Below are 24,552 nucleotides of genomic sequence, written 5' to 3'. Positions count from 1 at the left end.
GGAAGCAAAGCCGCGCGGCCGCTGCTGATGAGCGCCGACCTTTCTTCTTGGAACATCAGATTTGCAACTACAACCTGTGAGTAAGGACTTAAAAATTATCGGGACTAAAATATGTTAATTTGGCTGAAAACGGGAGACGTAACCAGGAAGTCCGTCTCCCGACCGTGCTAAAGAGATCAAAGTAAAGTCTTGACAAGCGGGAAGCGCTGTGAAAGAATCATAAAAAAGATTGGATTATCGTGCAGACAATTGAACTTTTGGCAGGGATTAAAAGAGTCAACTGTGGAGTATCTATGCTGATTTTCTGATTGGATCTTCCTTCTTCCTTTGGGATTTATAAATAATTGAAGAAACCAATCTGTGGGCTGCCAGGGTAAAGAAGAACTGTCAAACTGCCAAACTGCTGATACTGTCTTTAATGTTGAAAGTGTTGCATGCAAACGTTACATCATAGAAGAAATAGGGAAACTGTTTCTTGCACCTTCTCTGAGACTTTGTTTTAAGTTGGGAAAAGCTCAATGCTAAAAAGAAACTAAAAGTCTTTTTAGAACTTCAGTTGTTTCTTTTTTGGATTGCTGGGACTGCAAAGAAGGAAAAACTTCTTTCCTTTGGTTGAACTTTATTACTCCCCCTAGAGGACTTGGGATTTATAATTCTCTGGGAACTACATCTTGTTTTGATCCTCTGTTGCCTGGTTGTTTATACTTTGGAACTGTCTCTCTCATGGGAACACATACAGTCTGACCTTGATACACAGACAGGATTGGAATGAGTGACGCAGGGAAAACAAGGTTGGCTAAAATAAAGGCAAAACAATTGGTACAAACAACTTTGACTTCCCAACCACGCAGATCATCTGTCCCAGCTGTTCTAGAAATACAAAAAGGGGCGGTTGAGCAGACATCCACAGGGGATATGGCTTCAGGAGGATCTGAAAAAGTTCTAAATCAGATTTTAGAACAACTGGCAATTTTAAATAAAAAGGCGGATGAACATTCGACTAAAATTGATCAAGCCACATCCTCAATAAATAAATTGACTGACCAGGTGGCTCAACATACACAAGCAATTGGGAATCTTCAAGAAGTAACAGCAGAGAACCACAAACTGGCTGAGGAAGCCAAACAAAAAGCAGAGGAAGCCAACTTGAAAGTTGAGGCATTAAAGGTGGAGGTGAAGCCGTTGCATAAACAGATTAGTGAACAGCAGGCCTATTGGTTGATGACTGAACTGAGAAATCGGGAAAGCAATCTTAGACTTAGAGCTATTCCAGAACTTGAACAGGAAGATTTGATTGGTTATTTGACATCAGAATTTTCAAAGTTCTGGGGTATTGAAGAGGATAAGGATTTTAAAATTGTGACTGCTTTCAGATTGGGAAGAGTGACGAGAAAGGATAAACCCAGAGACTGTTTGATCATTTTAAGATCTAAGCAAGAGAGAGATAAAATATTAGGCCTTAATTTTGGAAAATCGCTTGTCATCCAGGGCAACAGAGCTGAAATTTACAGAGACATACCCAAACAGCTTTTGGATCTTAGAGCGACGTATACAGAACTTGCAAAATTATTGAGAGGCAACTCAATTCCTTATAGGTGGGAGTTTCCTCAAGGACTATCTTTTAATTTTAAAGGAAAGAAAGTCAAAATCAGAACAGCAGAAGACCAACAAAAGTTTTTGAACGACTACGAAGAGGATCTACAGAAAGGGACAACAGGAGCCTGGCCACCACCACTACCTACACCTATACCGGCACCTACACCCTTGGGACCAGAGGACCAATGACTTGGAAAATTTAGCTCCTGCAACTAGATTGAGAAAACAGAAAATTAAGTTATAAGTACGAAAAAGTTGAAATTTAAAGCTATTATATGTATTATTTTAAGGTATAAATATTTGACAAAAGGTACTTTAAATTTAGAAGTAAAATATTTTGAAAGATATAAATAAGACATGAAACAAGGTAATAATTTGCTGATATGTTTTATTGTAAAGAACGCAGGGTGAGGGAGATGTGGGGAAGTTCAGTTAACAACTTAAAAATGTATTCTGAAAGTTGGATTATTTTTCTTTTTTATCCTTTTCTTTCTTTTCTGTAAACTGAAAATATAATAAAAATTTTATTAAAAAAAAAAGGAAGGATGAAGGAGACGGATCCTGCAAACCTAGCGAGGATGGAAGGGGGAAGATGGACGGTTGACCTGGTCAGGTTGTCTCCTGCATCCCTCCTCACAACCTCTGAGCGTTCCCTCCCGGGGACCTCCGAGAGATCTGGTAAGTTCCAGGGGAGTGAAAATGGGGACCTTGATGGAGGGAGCCAGAGAGGTATCAGGGCTTGCTCAGCTTGGGGGTCGGGTGAGGCAGGCAGGCAGATGGAGATGGAGAAGGAGAGCAGTTTATTGGGCTCCTCCACCTGCCTGCCTGCCTGCGCCTTTGTAATCTGCAGGCATTTTGAGCTAGGAATACAGTCGTATAGTCCATGGATCAGGCTTATCCTCACACATCTCTGGAACTGAATCCTGATCCTGCGTCCTCCGTGTGTTGCCTTTTTCTTTTCTTTTTGGACTAGCTGTTATTTGCTTTTAAAAACACAGATCATAGGACCACTAAATGATGCAAATATGTAGACCAGGGGTCAGCAATCTATGTCCCACGGGCCGCAAGTGGCGGCTCTTTTTTCCTCTTCTGTTACCAATGAAATAATACGGAGTTGGTCTCCTCACGAACACAGGACAGGGGTTCAAACTGAAGAAAGTGATTTATGTATAAATTTATATTTAGACCAATCAGATTGAGGCAACTGCTGATGGGGTGTAGGTTTCACAGACAAGGCATGGACGTTAATGGATCCTGACCAAAGAGTTCTGCCTAAGGAAGTAAAGGAGGAGAATCCTGGGATCATGGACAGTCTGACCCCTTCTCTCCTTCTGTAATCTTCATAGAACTCTAACCCAATGGTTGCCATTAATTTCATTCTGAATTGATTCTAGAATGTATTTTAATTACTGTATTTCTTGCTCCATAAGACACACCTTTTTCTTCCTAAAAAGTAAGGGGAAACGTCTGTGTGTCTTATGGGGCGAATGCGTGGTCCTTGGAGCCGAATTGCCCAGGGGCAAAACGCAGATCATGCTCCCCCCCTTTTTTTGAAAGAGGGAAGTGGGTGTTGAAACAAAGCCGCTGATTGGCAAGCGATTGGGAGCGAGATAAGGGATGCTAGCAATAAAGAAGGCTGCCCGGGAGGAGGGAGATAAAGACAGCAAACTTGCAAGGAGAGGAGACAGGAAGACTAAAGCAATGAGGAGAGTAATTAGAAGAAAGGGAGGAGCAAAGAACTGCTCCATCTAAGGAAAAGACACTAAGGCAAACGAGGGAAGGGAGTGTTGAAAGGAAGCAGCTGATTGGTAAGGGGTCAGGAGGGAGATAAGGGACGCTAGCGATAAAGGAGGCTGCCTGGGAGGGGGGAGGTAAAAGTCTATGGATCCTCAGGATTTTTATATTAGGTCACCCCAAATTCACCATCAGATCACATAGCATGTCCATGGCTACAGCCTGAACCACAAAAATCACTGGTTCGTGGGGCCATAATGGTGCAAAAACGTGGTTACAAAGCACAGAGCCACATGGATCCTCAGGATTTTTGCACTGGGCTTCTGCCACAGAATCCAAACAGATGTGACCAGAAAACACCATCGCTTACAACAAAATCTAAACCATGCTGAAAGGAGAGCCATCGATAATCTCAGGAACAACCCAGACATTATAACTAAAGAGGCGGACAAGGGTGGAGCTGTCGTCGTCATCATGAACAAAACTGATTACATCCAGGAGGCTCACAGACAACTTTCTAGTACCACCTTTTACATAAAATTGGACTCAGACCCCACAAAAGAATATAACAAAGAACTGAGCAAGATTGTTGAGGAGCTACCTCCACACATCTAAGAACAGATCCTCACAAACACACCAGCAAAAACTTGAACAGGAACTTTCTATCTTCTACCTAAAATACACAAACCAGGAAATCCAGGACGCCCCATCATCTCAGGTATTGGCACATGTGGGTGTTTCCGATTATATGGACTCTGTCCTGAAACCATATGCCATCAGTGCTCCCAGCTACGTATGTGACACCACAGATTTGAATAATCTACCTAACAATACTATAGTAGCCACTATGGATGTGGAATCTCTGTATACCAACATCCCACACGATGGTTTACAAGCTATAAGGAACACCATTTTAGATAAAATCACAGCGGACTTTGCTACCAAACTCTGCCATTTGGTCATTACCCACAGCAACTTCAAATTTGGTGATGACCTGTTCCTCCAGATCAGCGGCACAGCAATGGGCCCCCGGATGGCCCCACAGTATGCCAACATCTTCATGGCAGATTTCTAACAACATTTCCTAAATTCCTATCCACTTAAACCTCTCTTGTACCTGTGATACATACCATCTGAGGACTATTTAATTGCTCTTCTTCTAACATTGTGTATGCCATCAAATGCCAACAGTGCCCTTCAGCTCTCTATATTGGACAAACAGGCCAAACCCTACGCCAAAGGATAAATGGACATAAATCTGATATCAGGAATCACAAGATAGAGAAACTAGTAGGAGAACACTTCAATCTCCCAGGACATTCTATACAAGATCTCAAGTAGCTGTCTTATTACAAAAGAATTTCAGAAATAGACTGGAAAGAGAAGTTGCTGAATTACAACTTATTACCAAACTTAAAACCCTGGAGAGACCTGGTCTGAATAGAGACATTGGATTCTTATCTCATTATACATGATAAAGCTGTTTTACCCATCTCACCCCTTGCTTTTTCATGTAAGACCAATTGCAGTCATCAACAGGTTTACCACACCTATCAGACAATCAACCATTCCCAGCATCCTTCTGAGAAATACCCCTCCCCACCTTCTCACTATATATAAGGCTCTAGTGACTTCTGTTTCAGTGTGTCTGAAGAAGTGTGCATGCACACGAAAGCTCATACCAATAACAAACTTAATTGGTCTCTAAGGTGCTACTGGAAGGAATTTTTTAATTCATTAACATCGTTCAATAATCTGGGGAATAATCTTCCTGGGGCTCCAATTAGCTTCTCTCTTAATTGCAGATGGTGATGAATTGGAGGGGAAGAACAAAGGGGACCACAACAGAATCCACATAGCGGAGAAGTCAAGTTAATATTCAGGGTATGGAGAGAACATCTGTCAGAGCTCCCAGTCCACCTCCCATCAAAGAAAGAGCTTCATTAAGAGGGATAGCCTTACTTCACACGAAAGAACTCACAGTGGTGAGAAATTGCATCAGTGCTTGGAATGTGGAAAGAGCTTCAGTCGGAAGCATACTCTCACTTCCCATCGAAGAATTCATACAGGGGAGAAACCCTATCAATGCTTGAAATGTAGAAAGAGCTTCACCCAAAGGGCCCATCTCCTGATGCATCAAAAAACTCATACAGATCAGAAACCCTATCAATGCTTGGAATGTGGAAAGAGCTTCAGTCGGAAGGATACTCTAACTTCCCATCATAGAATTCATACAGGGGAGAAACCCTATCAGTGCTTGGAATGTGGAAAGAGCTTCAGTCACAACATATCTCTCACTTCCCATCAAAGAATTCATACAGGGGAGAAACCCTATCACTGCTTGGAATGCAGAAAGAAATTCAGTCACAGAGTCTCTTTCACGTTCCATCAAAGAATTCATACAGGGGAGAAACCATACCAGTGCTTGGAATGTAGAAAGAGCTTCAGCCATAGTAGGATTCTGACAACCCATCAAAGATTTCATACAGGGGAAAAACCCTATCAGTGCTTGAAATGTGGAAAGAGCTTTAGTGAGAGTGGAAAACTCACTTCCCATCGAAGAATTCATACAGGGGAGAAAGCCTATCAGTGTTTGCAATGCAGAAAGTGCTTCAGTCAGAGGAAGAGTCTCACTTCCCATCGAAGAATTCATACCGGGGAAAAACCTTTTCAGTGCTATGAGTGTGGAAAGAGCTTCACTCAGAGGGCCAATCTCACTTCCCATCAAAGAATTCATACAGGTCAGAGACCATATAAATGCTTCGAATGTGGAAAGAGCTTTAGTCGGAGCAACTCTCTCACTTCCCATCAAATAATTCATACAGGTGAGAAACCCTATCAGTGCCAGGAATGTGGAAAGAGCTTTCGTGAGGGGGGAAAACTCGCTTCTCATCGAAGAATTCATACAGGTGAGAAACCCTATCAATGCTTGGAATGTGGAAAGAGCTTTCGTGAGAGGGGAAAACTCGCTTCTCATTGAAGAATTCATACAGGGGAGAAACCCTATCAATGCTTGGAATGTAAAAAGAGCTTCAGTCGGAGGGATAGTCTTACTTCCCATCAAATAATTCATACAGGGGAGAAACCCTAACAGTGCTTGGAATGTTTAAAGAAGAAACAATAATAACAACAGATATAGGTAGGTAGCCATGTTGATCTGTCATAATCGAAACAAAATTAAAAAGTTTGCTATTGGTATGAGCTTTCGTGTGCATGTACACTACTTCAGATACCATGCATGAATAAACTTAGTTGGTCTTTAAGGTGCTACTGGAAGATTTTTTTAAAAAAAATAATAATTTATTACTTGTACCCTCCCCATCTGGCTGGTGTTCCACAGATACGCTGGGCAGCTCCCAACATATTGAAAACCTGATAAAACATCAAGCGTTGTTGTTCTTTAGTTGTTTAGTCGTGTCCGACTCTTCGTGACCCCATGGACCAGAGCACGCCAGGCACTCCTGTCTTCCACTGCCTCCCGCACTTTGGTCAGACTCATGCTAGCAGCTTTGAGAACACTGTCCAACCATCTCATCCTCTGTCGTCCCCTTCTCCTTGTGCCCTCCATCTTTCCCAACATCAGGGTCTTTTCCAGGGAGTCTTCTCTTCTCCTGAGGTGGCCCAAGTACTGGAGCCTCAGCTTCACGATCTGACCTTCCAATGAGCACTCAGGGCTGATTTCCTTCAGAATGGAGAGGTTTGATCTTCTTGCAGTAGAATTCTAGAGTTGCAAGTAAAAGTAAAATGTAAAGGACCTCTGGACGTTTAAGTCAAAGGAGACTGTGTTACAGCGCTCATCTCGCTTTCAGGCTGAGGGAGCTGTCGTTTGTCCACACACAGCTTTCCGAGTCGTGTGGATAGCATGACTAAACCGCTACTGGCATACGGAGGACCATGATGAGTGCCAGAGCGCACAGAAACACCGTTTACCTTTCCCACTGCTGTGGTACCTATTTATCTACTTGCACTGGTGTGCTTTCGAACTGCTAGGTTGGCAGGAGCTGGGACAGAGCAATGGGAGCTCACCCCATCGTGGGGATTTGAAACGCCAACCTTCCGATCAGCAAGCCCAAGAGGGTTTAGACTACAGCGCCATCCGCGTCCCTATAAGAGTTGCAAGTACCCTGGGGTCATCCAGTCCAACCCTCTGCAACACCTGAATCTCATTTCAAGATTCCCTGAGATGGCCATCCAACCTCTTCTTAAAAACCGCCAGTGAACGAGAGACCACAAACTCCAGAGGGAGACCAGTCCACTGTCAAACAACTCTAATTACCAGGAAGATGAGCCCTTTGATAAATTTGGTTTTGGCAACTGCAAAACAACATACAAGATCCTGGTTTTTCCCTGAGATATGACACTTGAAAATCGGTCGTATTATATTTAGAAATGATTTTGGCCACGTAGAAGAAGAGTTTGGATTTGATATCCCGCTTTATTACCCGAAGGAGTCTCAAAGCGACTAACATTCTCCCTTCCTTTCCTCCCCCACAACAAGCACTCTGTGAGGTGATTGGGGCTGAGAGACTTCAAAGAAGTGTGACTAGCCCAAGGTCACCCAGCAGCTGCATGTGGAAGAGCGGAGACGCAAACCTGGTTCCCCAGATTATGTGTCTAGCGCTCTTAACCAGTACACCACAGTGGCTCTTCTAGTAAACAACAGTATTTTTCTTTCCAAATTTAATGAGTAGGAAATCTCCAACATTTATATTTTCAGGATTGGGAACATCAATAATTGTACACTAGCAGGGCACTTCTATACGTATCAATGTGCCCCATGTCTTAGTGTATCAAAGTGCCCCAACGGAGATTTTTAAAAATCTAACATTTATTAATAAAACCACTGAATTTATTTAAAAATCACGTGTAATCCTGATTACTGAGTGGAATAACTTACCTTTGGTCTTTTTAAATCTTAAGGATTTAAAACAGCGTTGGAGCTCTTTTACATTTCTCATAATTTTTCATTTGGCTGCACTAAAAACACACCTACTCTTGTCAAACGCCAACAGCTAACTGGTGGGCAGCGTGGTCACAACTGTTGTACGCACACATGTATAGACATGTTTCTCGAAATTGAAATATTGCTGGTGTATCAATGTGCCCCCCTCCCCCCTACATGCTAGTGAGGCTGCTTCCCTGGGCAAGGAAGGAGCAGGAATCCCTAAAGGGGAGGATTTGTATATGATCCCATATCAAGATCTCACATAAACACCAGAGGGAAGGTGGCTGGGGCATAAAAGGCGTAGCAATGGCCTCGAACGCAGGCCTCAGGGACGCTTCTCCCCGTTCCCCCCATGGAGACCTGGGACCCCTTCTCCAGGAGAGACCTCCGAGAAGGAGGAAGCCAGGGCGGATCAGTCCCTGGACCTTGGAGGCAATGCCTGGACTCCTCTTAAAAGATGCAATATTATGTTCCTTTCCCCATTGGCCAGGAACCTAAGCTCCTTTTGGGGTTGTCATTCCGCACCTCAAGGTTCCTCCAAGGCCTTGGGGAAGGAAACTGAGGCAGGCCTGGCCATGGCAAGAGGAAGAGCTCTGGCTGCCCCCCAGGGCCCTGCAGGGGATTCAGGGTGGGGGGCCTGCCTCTTCCTCTGGCCATGGCAGCCCCCAGGAAGCCTTGAAGAAAGGCAGGAGACCCTCAGCAGAGAGCAGCCAAGTCCGGTTCTTCTCCGCAATGGCTTCCTCTTCTGAGAGCTCCCTCTCTTTCTTGTCTGGGCTGGATTGGACTGGGAGGACCCCAGTTGATCCACTTCCCCTCAATCTCCCCACTGGTCTCCAGTGGCCCCCTGAGACCTGCAGGGATCCGGAGTGGAAGCGACTTCTCCTGTTGAACTGAGGGGGAAGTACAAGCGAGGGCTGTTCAGAAAGGGCTCCTGGGACCCTGAGGAGCCAGAAGGGGTCTGGTGAGGAGCAAGGCTGCTCTGTGGAGGCAAAGCCATCATGGCAGGACTGCTGGCCCCCAAAGCTGCCGCCCTCCTTCACTGGGAGGAGAGACCCCCGAGAGCATGGCACCCTCGAGGTCCACAGGGAGCCATGACGTCTCTGGGAGCGGCTGGGGCCTCCAGATGAAACAAAATGGCGTTCCCGCCTTTTTTGGAAAAGAGCAGGAAATGCCATCTCCTGGCCCTGCCGCCTCCGTGGGTTCCTCCTGAGCCTGCTTGGCCACGGGGGGGGGGGGGGGATGCAGCTGCCCCCAAACTGTTCCCTTCCCCAAACATTGAGGGGGGGGGGAGGAACATTAAAAGAAGGAGAAATGAGGGATAAGCTGTGAGGGGGAAAAACCAAGAGGGAAACTCAGGGGGGAAACTCCCTCAGGAAATCTGGCAAAGGAGAGGACGAGGCCCAGGGGAATCTGAAGGGGGATTCGTCAGCTCTCAAATGGAGAGGCTTCTGATTGGTCCTGCTCTGGGGTGAGAAATGGGGTCAAATGGTTCTGAGAGCCCAGTATAAACTGGTTTTCTGACAGGAAACACAGGGAAAGGATGGAGTTGGGAAGGGGGAAAGAGTCCCAGAGTGGTGGTGGGGGGCTGCCCCCTGAGAAGCATGTGCCCCTCTCCCTCCCTCCCCAATAGCGGGCTTCGCCTTTCCTGCCTGTGGTGCTGTTACGGGGGGGGGGCTTCACCCCCCCCCCCAGGATGGCGTTTGCGTTTCATTCCTCGCATGGGACACTTTCTCATCTGTCTCTTTTCCTGGGCTGAAGAAGCAGGAAAGTCCGCTTGGCGGGGGGGGGGGGAGAGATTATTTTCGGAGGGGGGGGAGGGATCTCCTGGCTGGGAACCCCCCCCCATTCTTCCCCCCACTCGCTGATCGGGAGGGTGGTTTGTTTTTTTGAGGGGTGTCTTGATGGAGCCATTTCTTAGCCTCTTCTCCATCCCAGCCTTTCTTTGGGATCCAGGAGCCTCTGTGTTGGAGGAGGGGGAGAGCCACGGTAACCCCCCTCATTGCCATCCCCGTCTTTGGCACAGAGGGGGGCAGCCCCTTGAGCGCAGGCGCAGAAGTAAGAAAACAGCAGGTAGGGAGAGGGAGGGGGTGCCCTCGGCTTTGCAAGGGTTAAAAGGAGCAAAGCTGGATTCCTAGAGAGGACAGGAAGTGAAGGGGATGAAGGTCATCCATGGCTAAATTCCCTCCCTCCCACATCCCTTCCTGCAAGCAGAGAGGAGGTTGCTTTGTTTTCTCTCCTTTGCAAAAGCTTCCTCGGTGATTCCCCTCTTTTTTCCCCTCAGGGGTCCCAGGGGTGCAGGGAGGGGGCATGAAGGTCCCTGCTCAGATCATGCACAGTGGGGGGAGAAGAGAGAAGAAGAGGAGGAGTTTGGATTTGATATCCCACTTTATCACCAAGCGAAGAAGTCTCAAAGCGGTCAACATTCTCCTTTCCCTTCCTCCCCCACAACAAACACTCCGTGAGGTGAGTGGGGCTGAGAGACTTCAAAGAAGTGTGACTGGCCCAAGGTCACCCAGCAGCTGCAGGTGGAGGAGCAGGGAAGCGAACCCCGTTCCCCAGATTACGAATCTACCGCTCTTAACCACCACACCACACTGGTCCTCCCTTGTTCTCTCTGCCAAGCCAGTTTGCAGGAGGTCTGCAGCTCTGCTCTTCCTTGGGATCCAGATGCTGCCTTCATTTTGGGGGAGGGGGCTTTGGGTCTGGGCATGCAAAGAAACCCCCTTCAGACTGAGGAGTAAGTCACATTTGTGAACAGAGGCTGCAGCCAGACGGGAACATTCCCACGTGGGGGGAGCACAGGGAGGAGAAAAGCCCGTCTGCATCTGCAGCGGCACAACTGGACCACTTCCTCTGTCCCAGATGCAACAAAACATGCCTCTCCCCTGTTCAGGCTAAACAAGTAGATGAACTAACGTGAAAGCAAATTTCAGATGTATTTTCAGGAAATGCTAAAGCAAGGATAAAAGACTCCTTTTCCCAACATTCTGGGACAAATGAGGAGCGATTATCAATAACTGGGTGGCTTGTACTACAAACAGAGGCCATAGAATGCATAAAATCCTTTTTTTCCCCCTGACTGTGATAAAATTCTTATTATCCTGATAGGTACTTGTAAAACCTTCTGGGAGAAAATATAGCAGAGGGTCTGTGGGTTTTGATAAACAAGAAAGGCAAATTAGTGTTATCTCAAAATAGACTAGTTCTATCAAGCTACCCTAAGCCTTTTGGAATCTTGTCAGAAGAGGAGCGTAAAGCTCACCTCTGGAGTTTTTTTAAAGGGTATACATGCCTGGTGTTCTTAAGAACACAACAGATTTAGGACATGTGGAAGATCTATATTTTGATGGCTTCCATGCCAGGGTGGGGACCACATATTGAGACTGGAGACTTGTGAAGATGGTGTATAAACACCAGATAATATCTAAGGAGGAGGGGTGTATTAGTCTCAAGATATTTCAGAAATGTGGCATCGCCATCTCCTCTGCTTCCACATACAGATTTGGTCCCCATGCAACACCTGACGGAGGCAAATATGGCCACAACATCTGCCTGGCTTGCAATGAGAGAGCTCAAATATTGTGAACAGGGCTCTCCATACAGAGCACCTAGCATGGGGGCACCTACATGTAATATCTACTCTGCTATTTTCTGCCCATGCTCTGGGGTTGCACAGGCTTGGGGACAGGACCGTGACTGGTTTTTGCACCAAGTTCTGTCAGTTATCCCCATTGAGTTCAATGAGGTCTACTCTCAGGTCACTAGTGTGCAGACCATGCCAGCCTTACGAAGTGGGGTGAGGAGTATACAGAGGAAATTGGAATCACTGGAGATGTTTAGAAATGGGGCTTCTCTTGGGAAGGGGCTGCCCCATTTGTGCTTCTCTAGGGGCAGGAGGATATCTAGGGCAGGAGAATCCCTGCAGGACCTCTGAGGCTCCCTTTGCTTCTTCCTCTCTCCCAGGACCCTGCAGCTCGTTTTGGCTCCTCAGGAAGGATGAAAGAGGCGGATCCTGCAAAGCTAGTGAGGATGGAAGGAGGAATATGGACGGTTGACCTGGTCAGGTTGTCTCCTGCATCCCTCCCCACAACCTCTGAGCGTTCCCTCCCAGGGACCTCTGAGAGATCTGGTGAGTCCCAGGGGAGGGGAGATGGGGACCTGGATGGATGGAGCCAGAGAGGTATCAGGGCTTGTTCAGTTTGGGGGTGGGAGGAGGCAGGCAGGCGGATGGAGATGGAGAAGGGGAGCACTTTTTTGGGCTCCTCCCCCTGCTTCCTGCCTGCGCCTTTGTAATCTGCAGGCATTTTGAGCTAGGAATACAGTTGAACCTCAGAAGTTGAACAGAATCCGTTCTGGAAGTCGGTTCAACTTCCAAGGCGTGACTTTTGATTGGCTCTTGAAATGGGAAGAGCCGATCGGAAGCTGCAACGAGGCAACGTCACTTTCTCTCCCTGGCACTGCTGGGCCAGCCCTCTGCCTCCCTTTCCCTCAGGCGAAATCCCAATGGAGTATGAATCACGAGCGACCGTGGGTTTTCTTTGGGAAAACAGGTTGCAAACAAACTTTATTATAACAGATGTCAACAAGGAGTTTTGGTTCTTCCACTGAAATGGAACAAACAGTGCTGTTGTTTTTTTCTATTAACTTGAATACAGATTCAAGTTATAAGCTGTATGCTGTTTAGGTTTAAGGTTACTTCCTTTTACACATTTTCCATGGATCAGACTTCTGCACACAAATTTCTGGAAATGAATCCTGATCCTGCGTCCTCCGTGTATTGCCTTTTTCTTTTCTTTTTGGAATAACTTTTATTTGCTTTTAAAAACAAGGATCATAGGACCACTAAATGATGAAATATGTAGACGGGGGGTCAGCAATCTACAGTCCACGGGCCGCAAGCGACTCATGGGGGTCATTTAAGCTGCACCTGAGCCGTCCGCTTGGCGAGTCCTGTGTGTACACACGTGATCCTGCCAACAGAGTGATCTCCGTGAGAGTGAACCAGGCCAGGCAAGGTAAAGCTTGCCGACCCCTGATGTAGACTGAGTCTTCTCATGTCATTTGTACATCTCAAAACTAGCAGAATCTATTTGCAGGAATATCTGTAACATATGATTCATCATTAGCAGTCAGTGTGTGAGTTCTGGGTTCATGAAATGTTTTAAACTGGAACAAAAAATGAGGAAACAGGAGAGAACAGAGAGCATTCAACATTGCATAGCTGAATGCCTAGTCAGGAGCTCTTGTGGCCGTTGTGTTTAGATTTAGTGTGAGTTATAGTCACTTTTCCTCTTATGTTTCCAAAGAAACAATACAGAGTTGGTCTCATGAACACGGGAGGGGGGTTCAAACTGAAGAAAGTGATTTATGTATAAATTTAAATTTAGACCAATCAGAGTGAGGCAATTGCTGATGGGGTGTAGGTTTCATAGACAAGGCATGGACGTTGCTGCATCCTGACCACAGAGCTCTGCAGAAGGAAGTAAAGGAGGAGAACCGTGGGATCATGGACCCTCTCAGTAAAACTCCCTGTTGGATCATAAAATCAGTTTTGAAATTCCATACATACCTCTATGTCAGGGGTCAGCAACCTGCGGCGCATGGGGGGGTCGTTTAAACGGGCCACAAGCCACCCCCGAACCAAGCCGCCCACTCAGCGAGTCCCCGCGTGCTGCACTAAACCAGTCCAGGGCGGGGACTTGCTTCTGTGGTGCCGGAAATCAGACGCAGACGCATGAGCGATCCGGCCCATGGCGGGATCTCCACAGAACTGAACCGGCCCAGGCAAGGTAAACCTTCCTGACCCCTGCTCTGTGTGATGAACCTTCACTATTTTGATGGAGATGAAAAGCTGAGCAGTTGGCTCCTTACTTCTCTCGCCCTGACCTAGCCACTGTGATCCACACGACAGACACCTCCAGGCTTGATTATTGTAACTCACTCTATGTGGGGATGCCCTTGAGACTGACCCAGAAACTCCAGCAGATACAGAATGTAAGGCAGGCCTCTGGTGGGTCTGGAAGCCTTTCACAAGAAATACCTCTGCTCACTCAGAGATATATTTACAGTCTTTATTTACATACAGTGGTGCCCCGCAAGACGAACGCCTGGCAAGACGAAAAACCCGCTAGACGAAAGGGTTTTCCGTTTTGGAGGCGCTTCACAAAACAAATTTCCCTATGGGCTTGCTTCGCAAGAAGAAAGCCCATAGGGAAATCTCCAGGGACCTCTTTTAAATGCTGGCGGTGGGGAGCAAAGCCTTCCCCCCCCCCTTCCGGCCTTCAGAAGAGGTCCAGGAAGGCCGGCGGGGGCCGAAAGGCTTTGCTCCCCACCGCCAGCATTTTAAAAGTAGTCCGGGATAGCAGGGAAGCGCTTCCCGCTATCCCGGATGGCTTTTGAAGGCAGGCGGGGGGGAGCAAAGACTTTTGCCGCCCGCCCGCCTTCAGAAGAGGTCCTGGACCTCTTCTGAAGGCCGGCGGGGGGCAAAAGTCTTTGCTCCCCCCTGCCTGCTTTCCCGGGAGAGCGGAGAAACTCAGCGCGTTTCTCCGCTGTCCCGGACGGCTTTTGAAGGCTGGCGGGGGTCAAAAGTCTTTGTCCCCCCTGCCTGCCTTGCTGGGGGCTTTTAAATCGCCCCGGAACAGCAGAGAATTCCTCCGCTGTCCCGGGGCGATTTTAAAATGATGGCGGACGGCAGCGAAGGCTTCGCTGCCGCCCGCCAGCATTTTAAAATCGCCCCGGGACAGCGGAGAAGTCTCCGCTGTCCCGGGAAGGCAGGCGGGGGGGAAGAAAAGACTTTCGCCCCCCGCCGGCCTTCAGAAGAGGTCTGGGGACAGACTGTCCCCGGACCTGGTCTGAAAGCGGTTTCCATAGGAACGCATTGATTGATTTTCAATGCATTCCTATGGGAAACCGTGCTTCGCAAGACGAAAAGACTTGCGGAACGAATTAATTTCGTCTTGCGAGGCACCACTGTACATATTTATAAGGTACAGGACATAGCTTTCATGCATCTGAATCCTTGGTAGCAGATCCAGGATGTGGGAGCTTTTGGCTCCTCCTCCAGCACAGGAGCTTGGGAAGCCCCAAGCGCCTCCTTTATTCCCTACATTTTAACCCCCTTCAGTCCTGTGCTGAAGGAGTGGGCATTGACTCTCTCTCTGTCCTCCCTCTGAACTGGTCGAGTGGTGTTGATGGTCTCCAGCATCCGGGAGAATCCTCGCCGCTTGAGTTCCTTCCGCTTACTTGTCCTCCTCTCCCTCTCCTGTCTTTTCTAACGGCTCTTGTTCTTCCCCCTCCCTCAGCTCCGGGGCATTCCCTGGCAGCCCAGTGACAGACTCCTTACGGGGTCCTCACAGCAGGATCACATTCACCCAGTGCTATACCAGCTGCACTAGCTCCCGCTGGAGTACAGGGTCAGGTTTAAGGTGCGGGTTTTAACCTTTAAAGCCCTATACAGCCTAGGACCCTCGTACCTATGAGACCGCCTCTCCTGGTATGTCCCACGGAGGACCTTACGGTCTTCAAACAAAAACATTTTGGAGGTCCCGGGCCACAGGGAGGTTAGGCTGGCCTCAACCAGAGCCAGGGCTTTTTTAGCCGTGGCTCCGATCTGGTGGAATGCTCTGTCACAAGAGACTAGGGCCCTGCGGGACTTGACATCTTTCCTCAGGGCCTGCAAGACAGAGCTGTTCCACCAGGCCTTTGGCCAAGGCACAGTCTGACCCCCTCTCTCCTTCTGTAATCTTCATAGAACTCTAACCTGGTGGTTGCTATTAATATGATTCTGAATTATTTCTAAAATGTATTTTAATAAATTGACTGTGTGATTTTATGATTTTTTTATCTGTTGTTAGCCACTCTGATCGTGGCTTTGGTCGGGAAGGGCGGGATACAAATAAAAATTTATCATCATCATCATCATCATCTGGGATTCCAACATCCTCACCGTGAATCCTGAATGGGGGGGATATCAACTGTTTTCTCTGTGAATATTCTTCATTTCGTCAAGCTTTTTTAAGCAATGACCAGGCTTCTTTGAACTACCCAGGCCTTTTAAAATGTCATCTTCAGATTTTTTAGGGTAGTTGAAATAAGTTCTGTCAGGTTTGTTGTTTTTGTTTTTGCTTTTGTCTGCATTTTATTGACCAAAGAGATGACTGACCTTGGAGATGAAGATAATTCCATGACTGAGCCAAACATTATCTATTATTATTTTTTTAAATAATATTTATTAGGGGTTTGAAAGTTACAGAAAAAGAAAAAAGAACAATAGAAAATTAAACAAAACAAAACAATACCCTACAATACATCAAAAAAACAAAAAACAAAACAGTAAAACAAAGGGGGGAAAAACATTTAAAAACACATCCAACCTTTCCATGTCTTTACCTCTCATATACTTGTTTCATCGACCTCCTCACACCTCCCTTTTTTGTATTCTAGTTCAATTAGCTATTTCAGCAAGTCCTTTCCATCTTTCTCAATTTTCGTTCTAAAATTTATCTTAAGATAGTCTAACCTTAAATTTTCCACTTTGGTCCATTAACAATCTATTTTTACTTAATTCTTTATCACATTTCTGCTAAAGCCATGTAACTTCGTTCCAGCATCCTTCTAACATTCATTAATTTTGCAATATTTCTGTAAATATACTTTAAATTTTTTCCAATCTTCTTCCACCGACTCTTCTCCCTGGTCTCGGATTCTGCCAGTCATTTCCGCCAATTCCATGTAGTCCATCAGCTTCATCTGCCATTCTTCCCGGGTGGGTAGATCTTGTGTCTTCCAATGCTTTGCAATAAGTATTATTGCTGCTGTTGTAGCATACATTAAAATAGGTTCTATCCTTCTTTGGCACCAATTGGCCGACCATGCCCAGGAGAAAGGCCTCTGGTTTCTTCAGAAAGGTATATTTAAATACCTTTTTCATTTCATTATAAATCATCTCCCAGAAGTTCTTAATCCTTGGGCATGTCCACCAAAGGTGGAAGAATGTACCTTCAGTCTCATTACATTTCCAGCATTTATTATCAGGCAAATGATAGATTTTTGTGAGCTTGACTGGTGTTATGTACCACCTATAAATCATTTTCATTAAATTCTCTTTTAAGGCATTACATGCCGTAAACTTCATACATACCTGTGGTCCATAACTGTTCCCAGTCAGTCATCATAATGTTATGTCCAACATCTTGTGCCCATTTAATCATAGCAGATTTCACCGTTTCATCCTGAGTATTCCATTTCAACAGCAAGTTATGCATTCTTGACAAATTCTTAACTTTGGGGTCTAACAATTCTGTTTCCAATTTTGATTTTTCCACCTGGAAACCTAGTTTTTTGTCCAAATTATATGCCTCCATTATTTGATAATAATGGAGCCAGTCTCGCACTGTGTTTTTTAGTTTTTCAAAACTCTGCAGTTTTAATCTATCTCCCTCTTGTTCCAGAATTTCCCAATACTTCGGCCATTTGGCCTCCATATTGAGTTTTTTCTGAGCCTTTGCTTCCATTGGTGACAGCCATCTTGGGGTTTTATTTTCTAACAAGTCCTTATATCTTATCCAGACATTAAACAGTGCTTTTCTGACAATATGGTTTTTAAACGCTTTGTGTGCTTTAACCTTATTATACCACAGATATGCATGCCAACCAAATACATTGTTGAAACCTTCCAAATCCAACACATCAGTGTTTTCAAGAAGCATCCATTCTCTCAGCCAACAAAAAGCGGCTGATTCATAATAAAGTTTAAGGTCTGGCAGGGCAAATCCACCTCTTTCTTTAGCATCTGTTAATATCTTAAATTTTATTCGAGGCTTCTTGCCCTGCCAGACAGATCTAGAGATATCTCTTTGCCACTTCTTGAAACAGTCCATTTTGTCCAAAATTTGCAATGTTTGAAACAGAAACAGCATCCTCGGCAATACATTCATTTTTATCACAGCAAATCGGCCTAACAGTGATAACTTCAAATTTGACCATATTTCTAAGTCCTTTTTCACTTCAGTCCAAGATTTTTCATAATTATCCTTAAATAAATTCACGTTCTTAGCAGTCATATTAACCTCTAAATATTTCACTTTCTTAACCAATGTTAATCCTGTCTCCTTCTGAAACTTATCTCTCTCCGTCGCAGTTAGATTTTTCTCTAAAACCTTAGTTTTCATCTTGTTCAACTTAAAGCCTGCTATCTGACCAAAATCTTGAATCAATTCCAGTACTCTTTTAGTACTAGATTCTGGCTCCTGTAAAGTCAATACTAAGTCGTCAGCAAATGCTTTCAATTTGTACTGTTTAGCTCCCACTTGTATACCTTTAACCAATTGGTCCCTTCTAATCATATTTAGCAAAACCTCCAGGACCGATATAAAAAGCAATGGAGAGATTGGGCAACCTTGCCGTGTTCCTTTCTCAATCTTAAATTCTTCCGTCACTACATTGTTCACAATTAATTTAGCCTTCTGTTCTGAATAAATTGCACCTATACCATTTCCAAAATCTTGACCAACCCCCATCCCCTGTAAATTCTTCTTCATAAAACTCCAAGAAATATTATCGAAGGCTTTCTCCGCGTCCACAAATATCAAAACTGCTTTAGTATTAATTTTCACTTGTAATTTTTCTAAGATATTAATTATGTTCCTCGTATTGTCAGACAAGTGTCTGCCCGGGAGAAAGCCCGCTTGATCTTTATGGATTTCTTCCGCTAACACCTTTTTTAATCTTTTAGCCAAAATATTTGCAAAAATTTTATAATCCACATTAAGCAGTGATATGAGGCAGTAGTTCTTGAGTTGTGTCTTTTCAGACTCTATTTTCAGTATAAGTGTGATATAAGCTTCCTTCCACGACTCTGGTGCCCTTTTCCCTTCCAGAATTTCATTACAGACTTCCTTTAAAGGTTGTATTAACCATTCTTTCAGAAATCTGTAGTATCTTGAAGTCAATCCATCCGGTCCTGGGGATTTACCCAATTGCATGTTCTGAATGGCCCCTTCTACTTCCTGCTCCGTTATTTTGTAATTCAGCATTAACTTATTTTCCTGGGAGATTTTTTGTAGTCCATTAATTTTCAAAAATCTATCAATGTCCATTTCTTTCTGCGTCTCCTGTGCATATAGTTGTTTGAAATACCTCTGGAAGCACTTTCTAATTTCCACTGGATTCTGTATATTCTTTCCTTCCACTTCCAAATTCGTAATGGTATTAAGCTTTTGTCTTTTTTTCATTTGCCAAGCCAACAGTTTTCCACACTTACCGTATTTTTCGCCCTATAGGACACACTTTTTCCCCTCCAAAAATGAAGGGGAAATGCGTGTGCGTCCTATGGGGCGAATGCAGGCTTTCGCTGAAGCCTGGAGAGCGAGAGGGGTCGGTGCGCACCGACCCCTCTCGCTCTCCAGGCTTCAGAAAGCTATCCGCAAGCCTTGCAAGCCTGGCGGGAGGTCCCGCGGGCAGCAGCCTGCAGCCCACAAGCTCGGGGGACAGCGGGGAGGCGGAGCGCCGCCACCCCGCTATTCCCCAACCTGGTCTGGAGGCTGGGGGGGGGAGAAGCAAGCTTGCTTCTCCCCCCCACCAGCCCCACAAGCTTGGGGGATAGCGGGGAGGCAGAGCGCTGCCAGCCCGCTATTCCCCGACGTGATCTGTGGGCTGGCTGGGGGGAGAAGCAAGCTTGCTTCTCCCCCCCGCCAGCCCCACAAGCTCAGGGGATAGCGGGGAGGCGGAGCGCCACCACCCCGCTATTCCCCGACCTCATCTGGAGGCTGGCTGGGGGGAGAAGCAAGCTTGCTTCTCCCCCCCGCCAGCCCCACAAGCTTGGGGGATAGCGGGGAGGCAGAGCACCGCCACCCCGCTATTCCCCGACCTGATCTGGAGGCTGGCGGGGGGGGGAGAAGCAAGCTTACGTCTCCCCATCGCCAGCCCCACAAGCCCGGGGGATAGCGGGGAGGCGGAGCGCCGCCACCCCGCTATTCCCCGACCTGATCTGGAGGCTGGCGGGGGGGGGGAGAAGCAAGCTTACTTCTCCCCATCGCCAGCCCCACAAGCTTGGGGGATAGCGGGGAGGCGGAGCGCCGCCACCCCGCTATTCCCCGACCTCATCTGGAGGCTGGCTGGGGGGAGAAGCAAGCTTGCTTCTCCCCCCCGCCAGCCCCACAAGCTTGGGGGATAGCGGGGAGGCAGAGCACCGCCACCCCGCTATTCCCCGACCTGATCTGGAGGCTGGCGATGGGGAGAAGCAAGCTTGCTTCTCCCCCCCACCAGCCCCACAAGCTCGGGGGACAGCGGGGAGGCGGAGCGCCACCACCCCGCTATTCCCCGACCTGATCTGGAGGCTGGCGATGGGGAGAAGCAAGCTTGCTTCTCCCCCCCCCGCCAGCCCCACAAGCTTGGGGGATAGCGGGGAGGCAGAGCACCGCCACCCCGCTATTCCCCGACCTGATCTGGAGGCTGGCGATGGGGAGAAGCAAGCTTGCTTCTCCCCCCCCAGCCCCACAAGCTCGGGGGACAGCGGGGAGGCAGAGCGCCACCACCCCGCTATTCCCCGACCTGATCTGGAGGCTGGCGGGGGGGGGGAGAAGCAAGCTTAACTCTCCCCATCGCCAGCTCCACAAGCTCGGGGGATAGCGGGGAGGCGGAGCGCCGCCACCCCGCTATTCCCCGACCTGATCTGGAGGCTGGCGGGGGGGGGAGAAGCAAGCTTACGTCTCCCCATCGCCAGCCCCACAAGCCCGGGGGATAGCGGGGAGGCGGAGCGCCGCCACCCCGCTATTCCCCGACCTGATCTGGAGGCTGGCGGGGGGGGGGAGAAGCAAGCTTACTTCTCCCCATCGCCAGCCCCACAAGCTGTGTGGCGATCCTCTGTCAGACGCTTTTGACTCTTTTCCAAGTTCCTTCTGCAAATCTTCCTCGTAGTTGTTCAAAAACTTTACTTTGTCTTCTACTGATCTTATTTTTATTTTCCTTCCTTTAAAACTAAAAGATGTAGGAGTATCTCTCTTATTTAACTGGCTGTCAGTGTATCTCTCTTATTTAACTGGCTGTCAGTGAGCGGTCTATTCACAGTCAATGCAGGCTCCAAAGTACAACAGTCTTAATGGCAGCCCGTTCCCAGGTTCTGAGTTGTGGAATTTTAGCCTCCTTCCCTCTCTTTTGCAGGCAAATACAGTCCAAAACACCCCCCTCTTCTCCTGCTTCCAAGGGGGGTTCGCTATTTTTGACACTGGAAATTTAAACCTTTACAGTAAACTTTCCAAGGCTTTAGCTTGAGCCGTTTTGCTTCCGTCTATTTACAAAAGGGAAAGGCGGACTTCCTGTTTTGAACCTCCCCTGTTTCGTTGTCAAATTCGAACTTTTAAAATTCCAATTCTTCAATCTACTCACGGGTAGTTACTTTTAAGTAGCAGTCGATTCAAAGCACCGCGCCGCTCACCCCACTTCACTCCGGATCCCCGAAAATGGGTTTCCCCGTGAGTTGATGGTGCCCGCCGAATCCCACGTTCACAGGCTTCACCCGCCTGTGATTTTTGAAGGGTCTCCGCCTTCTCCGCGGTGGCCAGACCCGATTTCCACAGAGCGCATTCCTCTCGTTCAGAGGAATTCCGCCATTTCAGATGGCGCTAACCCGGAAGTCCTCTAACCCGGAAGTCCTTTATCTACCCCAGATAAGAGCCAAGTAATATATCAATAAATATCAGCCAACAAAGGTAGTAAAAATTATAGTAAGGCCTCATAAGTAATTATTTTCAGTTCTTCCTCTATCACAAGCATTCATTAACATTGTTAATTACTGGCCTCAACAACATCAAAAATACCATCTCAGGACTATTTAATTGCTCACCTTCTAACATTGTGTATGCCATCAAATGCCAACAGTGCCCTTCAGCTCTCAATATTGGACAAACAGGCCAAACCCTACACCAAATGATAAATGGACATAAATCTGATATCAGGAATCACAAGACAGAGAAACCAGTAGGAGAACACTTCAGTCTCCCAAGACATTTTAAACAAGATCTCAAAGTAGCTGTCTTATTACAAAAGAATTTCAGAAATAGACTGGAAAGAGAAGTTGCTGAATTGCAACTTATTACCAAACTTAAAACCATGGAGAGACCTGGTCTGAATAGAGACATTGGATTCTTATCTCATTATAGATGGTATATGTAGCTATTTTTAGCCATCTCACCCCTTGCTATTTCCTGTAAGACCAATTGCAGTCTTTAACAGTCTTCAACAGATTTACCACACCTATCAGACAATCACCCATTCCCATCACCTTTCTGAGTAATACCTCTCCCCACCCTCTCACTATATATAAGGGTCTGGTGACTTCTGTGTCAGTGTATCTGAAGAAGTGTGCATGCACACGAAAGCGCATACCAATAACAGACTTAGATGATCTCTAAGGTGCTACTAGAAGGAATTTTTTAATTCATTAACATCGTTCAATAATCTGGGGAATAATCTTCCTGAGGCTCTAATTAGCTTCTCTCTTCATTGCAGATGGTGATGAATGGGAAGGGAAGAACAAAGGGGATCACAACAGAATCCACACAGCGGAGAAGTCAAATAAATATTCAGGGTGTGGAGAGAACATCCATCAGAGCTCCCAGTCCACCTCCCATCAAGGAAACAGCTTCATTCAGAGGGATAGCCTTACTTCACACGAAATAACTCACAGTGGTGAGAAATTGCATCAGTGCTTGGAATGTGGAAAGAGCTTCAGTCGGAAGGATTCTCTCATTTCGCATCGAAGAATTCATACAGGAGAGAAACCCTATCAGTGTTTGCAGTGTGGAAAGTGCTTCAGTCAGAGGAGCAATCTGACAACCCATCAAAGGATTCATACAGGGGAGACACCCTATAAGTGCTTGGAATGTGGAAAGAGATTCAGACAGAGCTCAGAGCTCACTTCCCATCACAGAATTCATACAGGGGAGAAACCCTATCAGTGCTTGGAATGTGGAAAGAGATTCAGACTGAGCTCAGAGCTCACTTCCCATCAAAGAATTCATACAGGGGAGAAGCCTTATCAGTGCTTGGAATGTGGAAAGAGCTTCAGTCAGAGCAACAGTCTCACTTCCCATCAAATAAATCATACAGGGGAGAAACCCTATCAGTGCCTGGAATGTGGAAAGAGCTTCAGACAGAGGCACAGTCTCACTTACCATCAAAGAATTCATACAGGGGAGAAACCCTATCAGTGCTTGGAATGTGGAAAGAGCTTCAGTGACCGCCAAATTCTCACTTCCCATCAAAGAATTCATACAGGGGAGAAACCCTATCAGTGCTTGGAATGCGGAAAGAGCTTCAATTTTAGGACTAGTCTTACTTCCCATCAAAGAATTCATACAGGGGAGAAACCTTTTCAGTGCCATGAATGTGGAAAGAGCTTCAATCAGAAAAGTAGTCTCACTTCCCATCAAAGAATTCATACAGGTCAGAAACCATATAAATGCTTCCAATGTGGAAAGAGCTTCAGTCACAGCCACGAACTCACCATCCATCAAAGAATTCATACAGGTGAGAAACCCTATCAGTGCCAGGAATGTGGAAAGAGCTTTCGTGAGAGGGGAAAACTCGCTGCTCATCAAAGAATTCATACAGGGGAGAAACCCTATCAGTGCTTGGAATGTGGAAAGAGCTTCACCCAAAGGGCCCATCTCCTGACCCATCAAAAAACTCATACAGGTCAGAAACCCTATCAATGCTTGGAATGTGGAAAGAGCTTTTGTGATAGGGGTAAACTCACTTCCCATCAAAGAATTCATACTGGGGAGAAACCCTATCAATGCTTGGAATGTAGAAAGAGCTTCAGTCGGAAGGATGCTCTCACTTCCCATCAAAGAATTCATAAAGGGGAGAAACCCTATCAGTGCTTGGAATGTGGAAAGAGCTTCAGATGGAAGGTTAGTTTCACCTCCCATCAAAAAATTCATACAGGGGAGAATCCCTATCAATGCTTGGAATGTAGAAAGAGCTTCAGTCGGAAGGATGCTCTCACTTCCCATCAAAGAATTCATAAAGGGGAGAAATCCTATCAATGCTTGGAATGTGGAAAGAGCTTCATTCGGAAGGATTATCTCACTTCCCATCAAAGAAATCATGAAGAGGAGAAACCCTAATAGTGCTTAGAATGTTTAAAGAACTAATAATAACAACAACAGATACAGGTAGGAAGCTGTGTTGGTCTGCCATAATCAAAACAAAATTTAAAAAATTCTTAACGCTGGGCAGCTCCCAACAGACTATTTCAAACATGATAAAAAATCAAG

At 46.4% G+C, this 24,552-nt stretch overlaps 3 protein-coding genes and 1 long non-coding RNA gene across 7 annotated transcripts in view; 3 read left to right on the top strand and 1 right to left on the bottom strand.

The window, feature by feature from the left end:
- LOC310837933 (uncharacterized protein) overlaps positions 1–6,531 on the top strand; it is a 12,835-nt gene extending 6,304 nt beyond the window's left edge. The window contains exons 1-2 of one of the 3 annotated variants that reach the window (XM_083725178.1): positions 2,136–2,274; positions 5,136–6,531. In XM_083725178.1, the coding sequence (XP_083581304.1) occupies positions 5,462–6,310 (849 nt within the window). In that variant the 5' untranslated portion in view covers positions 2,136–2,274; positions 5,136–5,461 and the 3' untranslated portion in view covers positions 6,311–6,531. Of the gene's footprint in view, positions 1–2,135; positions 2,275–3,568; positions 4,049–5,135 lie in introns of those variants that run through there. The other 2 variants (XM_083725179.1, XM_083725180.1) reach the window with 2 other exon arrangements.
- Positions 1–24,552, top strand: part of LOC310837610 (uncharacterized protein) — a 45,197-nt gene that overhangs the window by 686 nt on the left and 19,959 nt on the right. The window contains exon 1 of one of the 2 annotated variants that reach the window (XM_083724473.1): positions 10,343–10,530. The exons of the other annotated variant lie outside the window; for it this stretch is intronic. The gene's annotated coding sequence lies outside the window, so the exon portion shown is untranslated. Of the gene's footprint in view, positions 1–10,342; positions 10,531–24,552 lie in introns of those variants that run through there. 2 annotated transcript variants of the gene reach the window in all.
- The window catches only part of LOC310837516 (uncharacterized protein), a 26,068-nt gene extending 1,516 nt beyond the window's left edge, over positions 1–24,552 (top strand). The window contains exons 2-3 of the mRNA XM_083724221.1: positions 12,239–12,455; positions 22,781–24,552. Coding sequence (XP_083580347.1) covers positions 12,272–12,455; positions 22,781–24,402 — 1,806 coding nt within the window. The 5' untranslated portion in view covers positions 12,239–12,271 and the 3' untranslated portion in view covers positions 24,403–24,552. The remainder of the gene's footprint in view (positions 1–12,238; positions 12,456–22,780) is intronic.
- LOC310838277 lies at positions 16,829–22,774 on the bottom strand. Its single transcript, XR_014560882.1, has 2 exons — positions 21,789–22,774; positions 16,829–17,272 (listed from the first exon to the last, which is right to left on the bottom strand). It is a non-coding gene; the product is annotated as an uncharacterized lncRNA (long non-coding RNA).

Source organism: Podarcis gaigeae (assembly GCF_964106915.1).
Source record: "Podarcis gaigeae genome assembly, chromosome: 2".
NCBI classification, from domain to species: domain Eukaryota; kingdom Metazoa; phylum Chordata; class Lepidosauria; order Squamata; family Lacertidae; genus Podarcis; species Podarcis gaigeae.
This window is presented reverse-complemented; position numbering and strand designations above follow the sequence as displayed.